The 18284-nt window shown below is 49.4% G+C and overlaps 1 protein-coding gene across 4 annotated transcripts in view; it reads left to right on the forward strand.

The window, feature by feature from the left end:
* spns2 (SPNS lysolipid transporter 2, sphingosine-1-phosphate) overlaps positions 1-18284 on the forward strand; it is an 89563-nt gene that overhangs the window by 40894 nt on the left and 30385 nt on the right. For all 4 annotated transcript variants that reach the window (XM_062536271.1, XM_062536274.1, XM_062536273.1 and 1 more), the window contains exon 3: positions 10462-10601. In XM_062536271.1, coding sequence (XP_062392255.1) covers positions 10462-10601 — 140 coding nt within the window. The remainder of the gene's footprint in view (positions 1-10461; positions 10602-18284) is intronic.

The following is an 18284-nucleotide window of genomic DNA, read 5'->3' on the forward strand; positions in this document are numbered from 1 at the left end:
TTTGCGTGAATTACCAGTGAAAAATATCTGCGGAGTAGTGATCCATGTTTACAGTGCTCCAGTCACGCATCGCAGTAGGGGCCCTTGTGAAGTCTGTAAGTGGCTGATCAAACAATGACAGAGGAAAACACGGCGAGAACCTGTTTTGGGGAACAGAATGCTTCTGTGCACAGATCAAAGCACACAAACAACTCGAAGCTGCCATAACTGATCTGCCACGCTCTGCACAGAGAAATCAAATAGACAACAAGAAGCACCCTGCCACTCCAAGGCGTGCTGTGTGTTTCCAGACAGAAGAAACACTGCATGCCAATGCAGTGGAGTCTGACTGAAGTGTAGTGGTCATCATGCACTTGGCCTTGTCCAAGTGGACCGAGTGGACCGAGTGTCAAGGTGCACAGCCTGTTCATCGGGGGGAGTGGACACTGTAATGTGACCGGACAGCCACACGGCAGGGAGGTGAGACCTTGAGCTTCCCGCCCCGTCACCAGACACTCAGCATCTCCTCACACCCCAGCAGGGCTGACACACAGCTCTGGCCCCGGGGGCAGTTATAGAGAGTCCAGACGACCCGCGAGGTGTTTCTGCTGCCGCAGCTCACAGTGGACAGGACTGTGTAGGGCTGGACATAATGAGGCGGGGAGTGGAGGGATTACAGTAAAACATGAGGGCTGAGCTGGAACAGGAACAGCAGCGGAAATAGTTTCAGGAACAGCAGGGCAGAGCAGAGCAGAGCAGAGCAGACCAGAGCAGAGCAGAGCAGAGCAGAGTGTAGGAGAGCAGTGGCCTAGTAATGGTGGAGACGCTTTGGCAGGGAGGAGAGGAGCGTTGAACCCAATTAAGTTAGAGAGAGGCAGAGGGAGGACTGGCTTTTGACACATAAGAAGGCTCGTATGTGTGTGTGTGGGATGCTGCTAGAGGAGTGATGTTTGTGTGTGTATGGAGCGTAAATACATAGATATTTTCTATGTGTAGGTATGTTCCATATAGGTTATTGTTATCTCTGTGGCATACTATGTTCCAAAGGTGCTCACTGTAAGTAAACACACTATCGTGCTCAACACACTATCATGTTCAACACCCTCTGGGTGTGTGTGTGTGTGGTTCCACACAGGTCATGTTGACGTCTCATGTGGCTTGTTAGGCCTCTAGCTGGCAGCGTGCGGTCGGGGCATGATGCAGCTTGCCGCGCGTTCCGCCGTGATTTCTTTTTAATGCGGTGTCGGCGGTGACAGCTCCCGCCCGCTGGATCCGGTGACATTCCCCCCCCCCCCACCCCACCCCCCCCACGATGCACAGCGGAGGCCGTCAGCCCTCCAGGCTGCCCGCAGTGCCCGCTGCTGCTCCGAACGACCCGAATGGCCCTCTGTACCCCCAGAGTCGGCTGCCATCTCTCATCTCGTTTGCGGCGTCTCATCCGCGCACCCGCGTTATTATCGTCAGCCAAACCAAACAGGCATCAGTCACTCTCGCAGCGCGGGTAGAGGCGGCGCTGATAAGGGCGCTGTGAACGGTTCAGAGGGTTCGCGCTCAGACGCCTCACTCATGTAAACAAGACAAACGCTCACAACGAGATATCCATCTCTCTTGAGCAGCTGAAAATGGAGGATCCCTCTCTTCTCCCTCTCTCTCTCTCTCTCTCTCTCTCTCTCTATCTCTCCCCCTCCACCTGCTGTTTATACAACCCATTCCTGTCATCTCGCGCAGGTAGTAATGAAGTCAGCAGGCGCGGTGATTTCGGCTGAAACGGCGGATGAAATAGCCCCGATGTAAATCATCCCCCGTGAGTGAGTCATGCTGGAGGTGGGAGCCTGCCGGGGCTCTCCGTCTCCGCCTCCACACCCAGGAGACAGGCAGGGCAGGCGGGCAGGTGGAGGAGTGGAGGGGGGAGTTATGGTGGGGGGGTGTGTGGGGGTGGTTATCGGTTATCCCCACCTCTCCTGGGGGAGGCTGAGACACGACAGCGCGGGGACAGCTGTCCTCTGGGGTCCTGTTTATGCAGCCGTGTGGCCTCTGATGCTAATGTGCTGGGCCTTGTTAGCGCTCTCTCTCTCTCTCTCTCTCTCTCTCTCTCTCTCTCTCTCTCCCTAGCTCTCTTTCTCTTTCTCTCTCTCTGTCTCTCTCTCTCCTTCTCTTTCTCTCTCTTTCTCTTGCTCTCTTTCTCTCGTTGGCTCCTTTTTGCTATCCATCTTTTGGACACTTTTGTGGTGCTTATGTCATGAGGCTTGGAGCCACTGTGTGCTGTGGCAGATGACTCACTCGCTCGATCTCACGGATTCACGAAAAAATATTGGTGTTTTCGTTCGTTCGCTCTTCCTTTTTTCTTTCTTTCTATGTCAGCTACCCACTCTCTCTCTCTCTCTCCCCCTCCTCTCTCCCTCACACATGCAGTACAGTACATAGGGGCCTTATGTGACAGCTGTAGGAGAGGCCTTGGATCTTTTCATCAATGGCTTCCCCGCACCAATGCGGAAAAGCCTGGATCAGCATCACTGCTGCTGCTGTTGAGGCTTTAGGGGAAAACTGAGCCCCCCGCGTGTCACTTGTTAGCCAAGCGGAACCCGGCCCCGATTTCACAGCAATTAAACCGCGTCTGCTCCTTCGCCGGGATACGTTTTAATGAACGCCGAGACATTTATGTAATCTACAGATTGCGTGCAGACATTTCTTGGATCTCCGAGGCCTCTCCGAGTAGGAGGGAGGACGCGCGCGCGTTAGGCGGCGTTAGTCACGAGTGGAGCTGCACCCCCGGTTCGCTCGGTTGCGTCACGCACGAAAACAACAAAAGGGAGAGAAAAAAAATCGCAAAATTATGACTGGAAAAAAACACTCGGGTTCCATGAAATAGATTTATTTTCTTCTTTCCTTCCATGGAGCCTAGTCATGAATCATGATGAGCTTGCTTAGTCACCTTGTGCCCACATGGCATGGCAGCCTCGTCCTACATGGCCCATGCTCCGGAGATCACACTCTCACCCTCTCTCTCTCTCTCTCTCTCTCTCTCTCTCTCTCTCTCTCTCTCTCTCTCTCTCTTTCTCTCTCTCACAGTCACCTCCTCTCCTCTCCTCTCCTCTCTTCTCCTCTCCCTTCCTCTCTTCTCTTCTCCCCTTCCCTCCTCTCTCCTCCTCTCCCTTGCCTGGAGATCAGGTACAGTAACTCACAGCTGTGCCCTTGGTCTCTATGGGAACCCATCTCTTCATTGAGTTATGCCAAACTCTCAACCCCGTGAAACAGTCGTCACGACGCCGCCCACTCCTTTCTCTTCTCCCTTTTAAGGACCGAGCCGAGCTCTCTTGGCGCGACAGCATTGATCCAGGTGAGGACCGTGACCTCCCTGCCCTCTCGGAAGAATGTGGCCCGTCATTCCTTTCGGTGACAGAGTCGCCCCAAAGCGCTTCCCCACCCGCAAAAGACATTTCATTATTACGAGGCACGAGCTGCCAGCACGACTCTCGTTCCACCCACGGCTCACAGGCACACGGCGTGCGTGCACAGCCCACATAGTGTACATCGCCAACGTAGAGTCTAATGACAGCACTCGGTAGGTAGGAGCGGAGGTTCGGGGCCCACATTAAGGATGCTAAAGTACACCGAGTGACTCACGAGGTCAACACGTCCATCTGTCAGATGGGAGACAGCAGAGACAGGAGCCCATTTTTCAACTCGCCGCATCCTTGACGCATGAAGAGGGAGCCGCGGAGAGAGATGTCTTTAAAAGCAGATAATTATAGTAATGGCCATTCTTGTTGTGTACAGGTGAACAGAGAGACAGCCCAGTTTTGTTCTTTGTGCTGAGGTATGCCTTGTGCTGGAATGGATGGTATTCTTACTTGGGCTTGGTGCTCAAATGTCAAGGACAATGATTTCAAACAAGGCGGAATTCGAGTATTGTACAGAGGAAATGTCTGGTAGACGTCAGAGCATTTTTTAAAGATTTAAAAGATTGTAAAGTGTAATGACCCCTAAATATAGCCTCATAGTGTATTATACATTCCCTCTAAGTGAGAGGGGAGAGCCATATATAGCGTTCCTCTGGTTTTAATGGAAGAGGATCCTATAAATAGCCATATGGATATGCTTATGGTTTATTAATTACATGACAGTAGGTACATAAAAGTATGAATGGTGGTAGGAAAGCTCAGCAGCTTCAAAGACAATACGTATCAGTGAAGCCACATAAAATCACACTCTCGCTCTCATACTGAAAGCGATGATGCAGTGAACAGACCTGAAACCGAAACCCACGTCAGTGGACATGTGAGATCACGACTGATGGCTGTGATGACTGTTACGCAACATTTGATTTATTTTCAAAGCATCCTTGATCTGGCCCATGACATACAATAGGAGCCATACCGGGTGCAGGGCGGCAAGTATACACGCCAAGTGTACATCGCTCAAACAGACTTGTTTTGGCTGGACTCTAATGGTCACGTTATGTCATTTCAATGATAAGGCCGAGGAGACCTGTTTTTTTTTTTTTTTTAAAGTGTTGTCGGGGGAATGGTCGGGAGGTTGCTGAACTGCAACCCTGACCGCAGGTCGTCTGTTTTCACACAGATCTAGAGGCAAACACAAACACGCATGCAGGAAGCGATACGTCCTACTACTTGAGATATAAATACCTACAGCACAGCCTCCCACGTATGACGCTCGCTCATGACCTCTGGTCTGAGTCGGCCCTTGAGTGTGAAGGACATCAGGGTGGCTACATTCTGCCCGACTGCTCTGTGTATGTGTGTGTGTGTGTGTGTGTGTGTGTGTAGTATGAGAAAGGAGAGTTGTGTTTTAGTCAAGGATCCAGACTGGCATATTTTTAGACGGCTAAATTCATACAGGGTGGAACAATGGGCTAAAGTCACATTATATTCCTTCCCCTTTTTGGAGAAAATGCGATATGAGGCGACATGTGACCCCACAAAGCCTTGACCCAGCCAGGGCTCGGCCCGGCAACAATCAGAGCTTCCTCTTTTTTGTTTAAAAAAGGTCAAACACACATACACACACACATGCACATACAGACACATACACACACACACACACACACACACACACACACACACACACACACACACACACACACGCGCACACACATGCACAAACACACACATCCACGCAGACACGCACACACATGCACACACATGCACACACATGCACAAACACACACATCCTCGCAGACACATGCACACATGCACATACACACACACACACTCACACACACACACACACACACACACACACGCACACACGCACACACATGCACAAACACACACATCCGCGCAGACACATGCACACATGCACATACACACAGGCCAGTAAGGAGTCTGCAGGGCATTGTCCGCAAGCCTGTGTTACTTCCTCGCGTTGCGTTTTACAATGCGTGGCATAAACATGCAGTGGCCCCAACTCACAGGGTTGTGAAGCCCTCCCAGGCCACAGAGAACAACATGCGGCCCTGATGCTGCAGGGGTTTCTCTGGTCCTTTTCTCTCCTCATACTCAAGTCAACAGAGAGGAAGCTCATATTCCTTTTACTTTTGTTTCACTTCCACAGACATTTAGTGACTCACACACACACACACACACACACACACACACACACACACACACACACACACACACACACACACACACACACACACACACACATACATACATATACAGCACACCCACCTACCCCCCCACACACACACACACACACACACACACACACACACACACCACACACTCATAATCAGATTCAAAGGTTCACATGTTTTTATTTGCGATCAGATCTTGGCTAGTAACAGGCCATTATAGAAGCTGTGCATTCATTTGGAGGGAGAGAACACTGTGTGCATCTCTTGATTGGATGGATGCGGTGACAGCTGAGCCCACATCACTTCCTACCAGCACGCTCACAATGAGACACTCAAGGCAGCGGGAGAGCAAGAATGGTCATTACTGTCCAGATGAGCTGTTTCTGTGTGTGTGTGTGTGTGTGTGTGTGTGTGTGTGTGTGCGTGTGTGTGTGTGTGTGTTGTGTGTGCGTGTGTGTGTGTGTGTGTTGTGTGCGTGTGTGTGCGTGCGTGCGTGTGTGTGGGGGGATGCTGATTGTCAGTGTGAGTGACAGTGGGAACACTCTGCTCCCGCTTGTCAACCATACTCTCCACACAAGCTGCTGAGCAAGCTAGCCTTTCTCGTTCTCAGCGGCCATTTTTTTTTCTTTCTTTTTTTTTTCAAATGAAAGATTAATCATATTCTGCATGGCAACACACCTTCGCACGTAAACATCCGTGGTGCTTTCCACCAACTAAAGTTCCCCTCAGCTACTGATAAGACGGTGAAAGTTGTGAAATCTCAAGAAGGAGGTTACTGGAGCAGTCGGAGCCGGAGTCTTCCTGAAAGAAGTGTTTATTTTAGGGGCCTTTTCTGGGTGTAAATCAAGTTTGCGCTCGACGAGCGTGGCCAAATGGGCCAGGGTCTGACCGCCGCACGTCCAAGCCTTTTGGAAGTTATGTACCGACATTCTTTTCAACAAGCAATTAGCGAGAGAGCTTCTGCTGTGACCGTGTCACCTTCAGTTGAGAGGTGGCATCTGCTCCATCCTGGCACGATGACAAAGTTTTTTTTTTCTTTTTATTGCAGTTCACAGAGGGAGTGTTGGGAATTCCAGTTTGATTCACATTCCTGCTTTGATACCTTCTGATGGCATGAATGCGTGTTGTGAATGAGTGATGGCTCTGTTTTTTCTTTGTTGTTTGTCGTGTTTTGTTTTTGGTTTTGGGCCTCCGGCGCAGCAGGCTTTGTCACGCTACCTGCATGCCTGCTTTCTGTTGCAACTTTTTTTTTGTCGCGCGGTTTAATCACGCACAGTTGATCGCGGTTAGTCAGCTCAACTGGCCCGCTGGGTTTTTACTGTAACTTATGCATTGTTAATCGCCGCGTCATCAATATTTTACAACCCCTTCCTGGTAGACATGTTGTGCAATTGTCCACATATCATCTGGTCCCTTATGTTGGGGTGGGGCGAGGCGGGTGGGGTGGGGTGGGTGTGGGGAGGCTTCAAAACAAGTTGTCTCTGTGGTCATAGAGTTGATAGACTTTGCCGGTTCAGTTTGCTCCTTCTAATAGTCAAGGTACTCGGAGGGACTGCCACGAGAGGTTATTGAGCTAAATCACCTCCTCACTCGTTGGTACAGAGCCAGGGCCTCTTCCCCTGTGTCCTCCAGTAGAACAGACCGGGGAGATAATGATCTCACTGAAGCGGCAAAAAATGTCTAATGCCTAATATTTGAAGATGTCCGTGATTGAAAAAAAAAAGTTATTAGAGATCTTTGAAAGAGTGCAGGCCTCGGGGAACGTCCCCCTGTAATTGCGTTTTTAACTGCCGGGGCTTTTCTGCCAAGTCAAGGTCGGGCTTCAGAGCGAGAAGCAAGGTCGTGCCGTCGTGTTCTCCTTTTTCTTTAAATCGCGCCACTCTGCAAGATTGCCCGTTTTCACCAGCCCTCCGTCCTGAGGACCTCTCCATGTGACGCCCCCCCCCCCCCCCCCCCCCCCGCCATAGCGCTCGTGTGCAGACGTGGACCCAGAGCAGCAGCAGCAGCAGCATCCCTGCAGAGATGGGCAGATGGGTCAGGGCCACAGGAGAGCAGGGCCAGGGCGGGGAGGTGCATTATGGGTAGTTGAGTGCATTGGGGCGACGTGCGGCTCTCGCCTCATTAGCACGGGCGTAATTCACCGCTCCACGAGCGCCAAGGGAAGAGGGAAGCAGGGAGCGCTAGCCGTCTTGGTAACGTGCCCCCCCTTCACCTGGCAGATGTGCCCCCGGCCTCCCCCCTGGTTGTCACAACCATCTGCTCACGCTGACTAATTCCCCCTTGCTGTCAAAATCGATCTTCTATCGATTGGTCACAGCTCGGGAACGTGAGCAGTCTTGCACACACCTGGTCAGAGCGAATCGGGCTGGTCGTCTTATGTAGCGTGTGTGTTGGGGTGTGTGTGTGTGTGTGTGTGTGTGTGTGTGTGTGTGTGTGTGTGTGATGGCAGCACAATGCAGAGGAGTGTACCGAACATGTGTCTTGGTGTCAGGGTGTGTGAGGCGGTTCTATTTATGGCTGGGATGTGCTGTATGCGCTCGGCTCGAGCCCTAATTGATCTGAAAGCCGTCAGTATAAACAGTGGGCATGTTTGGGTTTGGGTCGGGGCCGCCGGGCCGGTGTGTCTGTGGGTTGTCAGCGGTGAGCCTCAGCCAGTAGTCCAGTGAGGAGTCAGAAGTCGGGCCGCAACCCTAAACAGAGAGACGGGTCATCGCCAAAACATTTACTTTAGAGCAGGGCGTGTTAGCCGTACCTCAGCACAAAGCCATTTAATAGCTAATGAGCGTGTGTGTGTTCATGTGTGTTTGTGTGTGTGTGTGTGTGTGTGTGTGTGTGTATGTGTGTGTGTGTGTGTGTGTGTGTGTGTGTGTGTGTGTGTGTGTGCGTGTGTGTGTGTGTGTATGTGTGCGAGTGTGTTTTTCATCAGAAATTCAGGGCGTGATTGGCTTACCCAATATCAGTGGAATTTCGTGTGCGATGGGAAATTTATATCAGGTCAGACCTGTCTCTCATTCTGGCGTTACTTCAAAAAGGCAGTGATTGTTTCCGTTGATAAAACCATCTCCGCAAAAACTGCTGCCAAAGGAAGATTATTTACATATCAGAGATGAGAATCATAAACGTTGGTGTCCCTGGGCGATTAGGAAATTATACAAAATGCGGTGTGAAGTTATTGTAGCAGAGGCGATGCCCATTTGTTAGAATATGCTGAGAAACGCTGATGCTAATTTCCCCGCGGAGTGAAAGTGAGCCCTCTCCTCTTCCTCTCGTAAATATCACTCCGGCGGCCCCTTAGCAATCTCGCCCGCACAGAAATGGGAAGTTATTAAAGATCCAAACGCGGGCTATCGGTCGCTGGCAGGACAGGCGACAATATTTCATGCCGGCCGCTTGTGCAGTGGCCAGACACGCGCACACACGCACACACACACATACGCACTCATCCGCACACCCACACACACACACACACACACACACACACTATAACCCTGGTGTGCCTTTGTGTATAGCCGTGCCTCAGTGCTCTGAGAAAACAGAGCTTGTTGATGCCCTGCCTGGAGCAGAAGTCCTGGTTTCATCCATCACCAGGGGTTGTTTTATGTGCCTCTAATTCCTGATAATCAAATCACACCACAGGCCGCAGCCATTCTCTTAAACAGACAGATGACCTGATATTGTTTTCACAACAGCTTGCATCTGTGATACTGCAAACAAGCTGGTGTGTTATGTAACCTCCAACCTACCACCCTCCTTTCTCTTGGCATTGAAGTATGTGTGTGTGTGTGTGTGTGTGTGTGTGTGTGTGTGTGTGTGTGTGTGTGTGTGTGTGTGTGTGTGTGTGTGTGTGTGTGTGTATGTGCGTGCGTGTGTGTCTGTGTATCTGTGTATGCAGCTCACACCTCCAAAGACTCCTCAAGAGCGATAAGCTGCAAATCCCATTGTCCAACAGTAATTCCCTCAAGCGAAATCGCAGTGGTCTTTGACCACCCCCTCCTACCCCCCCCCCCCCCCCCCACACACACACCCCATGCAAAAACCTCAATTGAACGGAGACCATTATACAGACTCTCCATTCCGTCCTTAATTGGCCAATGCGGTCAGCATAGTGCCTGAGGTAGTGTGCACTTCTAAGGAAGCCCAAAGTACACGATTGCAGCACACAAAAAACGTTTTGGGTGAACACACATCAGATAAGATGGCGTCATAATCACGTCATCAGGCCTATCAGCCTCAGTGACAAACTGAGTGGCTGGACATTAGTGACAATCCACAAGTGTCTAGAGGAAGTGATTGTGTAATGGGTTAACCATTAGCTTGAATGGATTCCCTTACTCCCACATGATACCTTACCTCTGACACTGATTCTTTATTCTCTACAAGTTTTTTACTGCTGCACTTTACTGCTAGAGACTGTAGCCTCAGATCCATTTCTCTTGGTCATAATAATAAAACCTTCTCTCTGCTTAGCATCGATTTACTGCCAGACCTCCACACACCCGTACAAATGTGATGATGTCACTTGGGGATTGCTCATGCCTTGCGTCTTAACCTAGCCACTCAAGGTTAATCAGCAGAGTTTAGGATGTGTGAGTGTGTGTGTGTGTGTGTGTGTGTGTGAGTTTCGGTGTGTGTGAGTGTCTGCTGTGAAGTTATATTGCATGCCATGTGTGATGTGTGATATGTTATATGTATGAGACTGTGACGTGAACATCAAATGCTGTCTTTTTTATGGAATGTATTGGCGTGTGAAGAAGAATATCTATCTATGCCGGTCAGATTAGTGCGGATTGAAATCTTCCAGAAAGTCCTCCTTTAAAACTGTAGTTTTGTGGTCAACGCGAGCGGTCATCTCATGTGTGCTCTCCTCTGTCCTCTCTTCACAGTGTTCATCTGCAGCTTCATGTTCGCCGCCCCTGTCTTCGGTTACCTGGGTGACCGCTTCAACCGGAAGGTCATCCTCAGCTGCGGCATCTTCTTCTGGTCACTCGTGACCTTGCTCAGCTCCTTCATCACCAACAAGGACGTAAGTGACCTCCACTCTCTCTTCCCTCCGCCACACACTCCTCCCCCCCCCCTCCTCCCTCTCCCCACCCAAGAGCCCACACATCTCTCTCCTGTCCAGACCACAACCCAAAGCCAACTCATCCATACTTACGGCTTCCTGTAAAAACCCCCCTCCACTAAACGCTGTTTTTTTTTCAGAGTAGGGATTTTTGAACTTTCAGCACTCACCTCTATTTTCAGTTGCAATGTTTCCACTCGATATGTAATTACCGTGGGATTTATATCCGCGTGTTTTGGTGAAACGAGCCCGAGAGGGAGAGGAGGGGCAGTCGTTTACCTGCATACTTAGCGCCGCGCCCCATCCCACTCTCACTCTAAATCAGTCTGTGAGCCTCACCCCCACACACACACACGTTGTCTGGTGAGGACGTGCTCTCCTGCAACGGGAGTGGCCAGGACCCGTGTGTGTGTGAGTGCGGCCGCGGTGTGGTGTGGTGTGGTTTGGTGTGGTGTGGTGTGGTGTGGTGTGGTGCGGTGTGGTGTGGTGTGGTGTGGTGCGGTGTGGTGTGGTGCGGTGTGGTGCGGTGCGGTGTGGTGCGGTGTGGTGTGGTGTGGTGTGGTGCGATGTGCTTGAAGAGGCATCTCTTTGGCACGTGCTGTCTGAAAGTCTGCAGCCCCCCCCCCCCCCCCCCCCCCCACACTCCCCTGCAGATGAATGGGCAGGCGTGCGTGGGCTACTTTGCATGAGGCACACTTATGCTAGAAGTATACTCGACGCACCCGACCTGTCGCGCGACAATGTGACGTCAAAATGACGTAATTTCCTGTGTCGCAAGCCACATTTCAGCCGCGCGCCGACCTGTCGGACACCGAACATTTTTTATCAACCGCGCGCGCCAACCTCGCACGACAACTAGGAAGAGATTGAAGCCAAGCTCACGGAGCCAGTGTCCTTCTACAGTCATCAACCACATAAACCACATTCAGGCATTATCATATAGCCTATCCAACATCTTAAATAAGCCCATTCATTTTTAAAACGACTGTAGTCATGAAGTTTGAATAATAGTAAGTTTGAGAAGTGGGAAGTTAACTTGGCTAGGCTGCAGCAAGAGTTGCCGTTTGGATGACTGATTTGTTTACAGTCGTGAACCACGTTGGATAAGTTAACGAAGTTACCAGTGAGAGTTGCAACAGGAGGATATTAGGGGGAAAGGACTAGGACCGAGGCACATAAGCATTCCAGCAAAAGGTAAGGAAGAGATTTATTTTCAACCAAAGGATATCTGCTAGACCTAAAAAAAAAATATATCTTTCCATTTAGGGAGATTACACTCATCTCATAAACGAGATGGTAGGCTAATCCTTCAATTGTGCAAGCTAAGTCTGAAATATCAGCAAAGAAGCTAGTTGCTACTGCCATTAACGTCAATGGATACCGTGCCTCTGTTCAGGAGAATACTGCAAATTGTGTCGCGACTACCACACGCAAGTATACATGGTTACAACGTTCCCCGTGACGTCAACATGTCGCACGACAAGTCGGGTGCGTCGAGTGTACTGACCGCTTTAAGCGGAGGCACAGAGGCACGGTATCCATTGACGTTAATGGCAGTAGCAACTAGCTTCTTTGCTGATATTTCAGACTTAGCTTGCACAATTGAAGGATTAGCCTACCATCTCGTTTATGAGATGAGTGTAATCTCCCTAAATGGAAAGATATATATTTTTTTTAGGTCTAGCAGATATCCTTTGGTTGAAAATAAATCTCTTCCTTACCTTTTGCTGGAATGCTTATGTGCCTCGGTCCTAGTCCTTTCCCCCTAATATCCTCCTGTTGCAACTCTCACTGGTAACTTCGTTAACTTATCCAACGTGGTTCACGACTGTAAACAAATCAGTCATCCAAACGGCAACTCTTGCTGCAGCCTAGCCAAGTTAACTTCCCACTTCTCAAACTTACTATTATTCAAACTTCATGACTACAGTCGTTTTAAAAATGAATGGGCTTATTTAAGATGTTGGATAGGCTATATGATAATGCCTGAATGTGGTTTATGTGGTTGATGACTGTAGAAGGACACTGGCTCCGTGAGCTTGGCTTCAATCTCTTCCTAGTTGTCGTGCGAGGTTGGCGCGCGCGGTTGATAAAAAATGTTCGGTGTCCGACAGGTCGGCGCGCGGCTGAAATGTGGCTTGCGACACAGGAAATTACGTCATTTTGACGTCACATTGTCGCGCGACAGGTCGGGTGCGTCGAGTATACTTCTAGCATTAGACAGAGGAGACTTCATTACGGCTCTAGTGCTCCCTGTCACAGCCCCTGTGTGTCTTTGCTCTTGTTTTTTGGCTCGAGCGCTTTACCCCAAGCGTTTAGAAAAGAAAATGGGTGTCTGTCTCAGTAAAGACCTATCTCGATCAGCTATTTGTAAAAATCAGGGGTAGAAACTCTTGGGCTCTTAAGTAAAAACAGTAATATAATCAAGTAAATGATAAAATCTTATCGAGTAATAACAGATGTAGGGGAGCGCCGGGTCGATTGGGACATGGGGCAATTGATACACAGCGATTTCCTCGAAAACCATCCAAGCTTGAGCCGTCAGATTTTGACACTACGTCTAGCACATAACACCTACCAATCCTGGCAAATCTCGTGAAATTACGTCACGCCATTCAAAAGTTATTAGCGGGAACCGGTTTTCGTCTACGGTAAGTAAAATCTTACATGCGGTAGTTTTTTTGTGATCAAAAGTTCTATTTTGGGTGCCATGCAATAATAATATGATCAAACAACAGATGAATTCGTACTTAAACAGACCCTAAAGTATGCAATGTCATAGTTTTGAAGTTTAGAAGCAAAACAGGTTTAAGTGTCAGTAGTCGCTGGAGGTTCAATTGGTACAGCTGTTTAAATCCCTAACGCTATAACCCGGATGTGGCCACATTACACGACCAATATCTGTATAAATCACCGAATTAATAACTGTTTTGCGAGGAACAACAACTGATTTGAGTTAACAACAACTTGTTTGAATGAACAACATATATTTTGAATGAACAAAACATGTGTATGACATGAATCCACAGATATTCAGCGAAGTGAGGTAAACAAATTACATGCGGTAGATTTTTTTTTTGATCAGAAGTTACGCACGGGACAAAAATATTTGTTTGACCTAGTTATATTGCGAGAAATAATGTGACATTTTCGGGATGACGAGTACACTAGTATGTTGTCCGATATGCTTCATAAAAACGTGAGTAAGGTCAGTAGTTTCTGTTTAAAACATGCTGTATTAATTGCCCCTCCTATGTGTCTCAAACGACACGCATAGGTAGGGCATTTGAGACAAATGTCAACTTACGTTCAAAGTTTGAAAACAGCGCGATCATCCAACATATGTGTTAAATTACACTTGTAACTAAGACACAACACATGTGAGTTGTTGATCACATGATAAAAATGTTTGTGTACATAACGTAATCTTTGAAAAGATCGTTTAACTGAAAAGTGTCTCAATTGACCCGGCGCTCCCCTATTTTCAAAGGGTCACGATATACAGTACATGTGTATGTGCATGAATTTCACTTCGATATGTCAATCAGCCATAGAGAGAGGGAGAAGTCGCATTCTCTGTTATGAGACCAATAAGAGTCAGCTCTGGAAGATGACACGTGAGGTGCTCAGGTGTTCAGGCTAGCAGAACTGGCCTGTCTGTCACATGATCCTCCAAGATGCGACCTGGAACTCCTGCCCCCTCCCCCCATAATTACCCTCTAAACGCCAGAGTGAGTCACTAATGACACGAGGACGAGGGTTGTGCGGGGGGGCTGCCCACACAAGCCAGCCAGCGCAGACATTCCATTTCCTCCTAATTGATTCCCATTGTCTTTGAATGTCAACGAGAGAAGCCTCCGGTAAAGTGCAGCGTGGTGCGGTGTGGTGTGGTGTGGTGTGGTGTGGTGTGGAATGGTGTGCTGAGCTCCACTGGTCCAGATGCTCTTTTGGGTGCATGGTGAGGAGCTGTGATGTGTGTTGTCGTTGTCTCTGGGGAGCCCCCACACCCCCCCCCCCCCCTGGGACAGAGAGCTTGACTGCGCTGGAGTTTGACTGCTAATTAAAAGGCCACGTTAATGCTGAGTTAATGCTGAGATGACAGCAGCAAAGTGACACGCCGAGCACCGCTGCGCTTGCTGTCGTTGCCACCGCTGCCATGCCGTCGCCAGGGGCGGGTTGCCGTGCGGGACAGAGCGGCACGGCTCCGAGGGGGAGGAAGATGGCCGCCTCCCCGTGTGGAGTGGACGGTGCTAATCCTCCTGAGGCTGCACAACTGCTGACTGGACGCCACACTGATGGGGAGGGGAGGAGGAGAGGGGGGGGGGGGGGGGGGCGCCAGTCTGCATTTTTTGGACGGGCACTCTTGACATGTGCCTGATCGCTCTCTCACACTCACACACATGCAGGCAGGCAGACACACACACACACACACTCACACACATGCAGGCAGGCACACACACACACACACACACACACATGCAGGCACACACACACACACACACACACACACAGAGAGAGGGAGAGAGAGAGAGAGAGAGAAAAAACAGTTCAGTTTCCCCCACACCAGTGCAGAGAGACAGAAATGAGCAGAGATGCATCAAATACATGTATTGCATGCACATTTCTGCAATTGTGTGAAAACAATAACACAAACACTGACACACACACTATTGCATGGCTGCCACATTGCATATGCACACACACACACACACACACACACACACACACACACACACACACACACACACACTCACACACACTCACATAGACGCTCAGACACATACTTGGTGAAATTACGCAACCGCTACAGATTCATGCCCTGGCAACAATAACTACAAACAAAGAGGAGAAACATCCTCAGTTCGAAACCGATGATAAGCCACAGCACATGGTTTCCAAGGGTAAAATCATAAAACATCTAATGCCACAACTGTATAGTCTTTGTAAAGCAGAACCCTAAATTAAGTAATGTTTTTCTAAACCGTATAACCACTCTGTTGCCCAAGATGTTGTTCAGATGTCATGGAATTGCAGCTGCACTAAAAAAAGACCCATAAGGGCCTTATTGCAGTTATCTTCCACCCACGCTATCATTTTGATTTAGATAAGGGAATACTTAGCCAGAGATGACTAATTATACTTTGTCTGGTGTACACATGTGGATAGGTACATCATATATTTAGCATTTATAAAGATATGCATGTTGTTTTTGTAGAGCAGAATTGCAGGGAATTCATGTTTTGCCAGAAGTCCTTTTTTATACTTTGTGCGGCAATTACCATCCTACTGGAGTCTTTGTGAGTGTTTTGGGGGCTTCACTTAGGAACAAATTAGTGTGCAATTAAGTCAGAATAGTCTGGTGTGAAATAGTCTCTTTTTCCATATTTTGCATAATCCCATTTCTTGCTTTGACAAACAAGCGGGTGGAGGATGTCTCGGGGTGCTTGGCACTGGTGCGTTGTGAAAAAGAATATGCACATATTTTAGCCCATCACATCACCATCCTCATCTTTATGTATTCCTGCCTGAGAGACAGACAGAGAGAGAGAGAGAGAATAACAGAGAGAGAGAGAGAGAGAGAGATAGAAAGAGAGAGTAACACAGAGAGAGACAGAGAGAGAGAATAGCAGAGAGAGAGATAGAAACAGAGTAACACAGAGAGAGACAGAAAGAGAGAGAGAGAGAGAGAGAGAGAGAGAGAGAGAGAGAGAAAGATGCAGCTGGCTTTCATTCATAACCCATCTCCAGCAATGTGACCGGTTGAAAACACACAGGCAGATGTGTCTGTGGCTGCCATTGTTTTTGTTGTTTTTGTTTTGTTGTTTGCGCCTCGCCAAAAACACCCAAATAGAGACTTGCGGTTCGGCGGCCATGCGCATAAAAACACACAATGGAGACGGGAAAGCCACACTAACGCCCAGCACAGACCCCCACTAAATGATGCCTGTGAAGAAAACTTGAGTCTCTGCTATAACTCACTGGAAACAACACCGTCAAGCGCAGCAACAAATCAAGAGAGCTAAGTGCAGGGTGCAGCGCTGTTGTGCTTTTGGCGAGGGGGGGGGGGGCGAGGGGGGGTCAGTGCATTTGACTCTGACGCATGGAGTCAGTGTTTCCCTCTAAGTGTAGAGGGGAGCTGGCATGGGTTATGGGGTTGGACACACACACACACACACACACACACAAATGGATGGGTTATGGGTTGTTGCGGATCACACGTGTGGTGCCTGCAGTCGTCTTTATGCACGCGTGTTTTCTCTGCGTCACACTGAATTTAAGTTCCAGGGCTCCCTCTGCTCCTGAAGGTCCCCGACAGCTGCTGTGACAAACCACCCCCCCCCCCACACACACACACACACACACACTCCTCACACACACACACATTGTCATAGCTCTCACACCTGAGGCGGCTTTGGACAGAGCATGAAACAGAGAGGGCTACATATGGGGTCGTGACACCCCCCTGCTTCTGTCACTTTGAACATCAATTAATCCCACTGCTCTTGATGGGAGACCCCAGTAGGCCCCTTCCTCTCTCTCTCTCTCTCTCACACACACACACAGACACACACACTAGCCACAGACACTTACAGTACACCTCTGCAGGCTGCAGGCCCTGGAGCAGAGTGAAGACAGGCGAGAGGGTGCAAATATCTTCTGTCATCCAGTGTTACTGCAGGAAAGGGTGTGTGTGTGGGGGTGGGTGTGTGTGTGGGCTTCAGTGGACAAAATGTATCATCTGCATACTATAGGATTCCCCGCTCAGCTTTGTGTGGACTCCTGTCACATACTGCACAGCGCATCCCAGTGGGAATTACATAACAGGCAACAATAGCCGCACTGCTTTTTTCTCCCCCCCCCCCTCTCTCTCTCTCTCTCTCTCTCTCTCTCCCCCTCTCCCTTTCTCTGGCTGATGGCTTGTCTTGCTGAGCTGAGCGCTGTAAGGTGGAGGGAACGAGGGGGAAAAAAGAGAGATGGAGTCATGGACATCCGTTAATAGGATGCGGCTGTGCCCCCCACACACACCAACGCAATTCTCCCTCTCTCCCTCCCTCCCTCCATCCCTCCCTCCCTCTCTCCATCTCCCTCCATCCTCCCTTCATATTATCTCATTCATCTCCGCCCCAGACCTCCCTCCACTCTCAGAGCCCAGGGCTAGCGCTGTAGCTGTAGCTGGAGCTGGAGCTGTAGCTGTCCCCCAGGGCCCTTCTCTGTGGTCTCGTTAGCAGTACAGGAGGCTATCTGCATTAAGCATGAGCACTCTGTGTGCTGGATGCCAGCGCCGCCGCCGCGTATCAGAGAGCAGAGCTGATGGGTTTATTTAATGAATTCACTATAGACGTCCTGGACACCACCAGTGGATTGCTACAAGAGAGAGAGAGAAGAAAAGAGAGAGAGAGGAAGAGAGAGAGGGAGGGGGTGGGAGAGAGGGAGAGAGAGCAGATATTAGAGGATATAAAAAGGAAGGCTTTTGAGTGTGTGTGAAGATTTCCATATTTAGCCGGATCTGAATGACCCATATTTTAGATCCGCTCTTTTAAAAAGTTGAGACTACACATTGAGTCACACATCTTTAATGAAGGCTTGGCATGGACGGCTATTTATACGAATAGCTTCTGTTGGGGCGCTCTCGTCTTCAGGACA

This window comes from Sardina pilchardus, chromosome 5 (genome assembly GCF_963854185.1).
Source record: "Sardina pilchardus chromosome 5, fSarPil1.1, whole genome shotgun sequence".
Lineage (NCBI taxonomy): Eukaryota > Metazoa > Chordata > Actinopteri > Clupeiformes > Clupeidae > Sardina > Sardina pilchardus.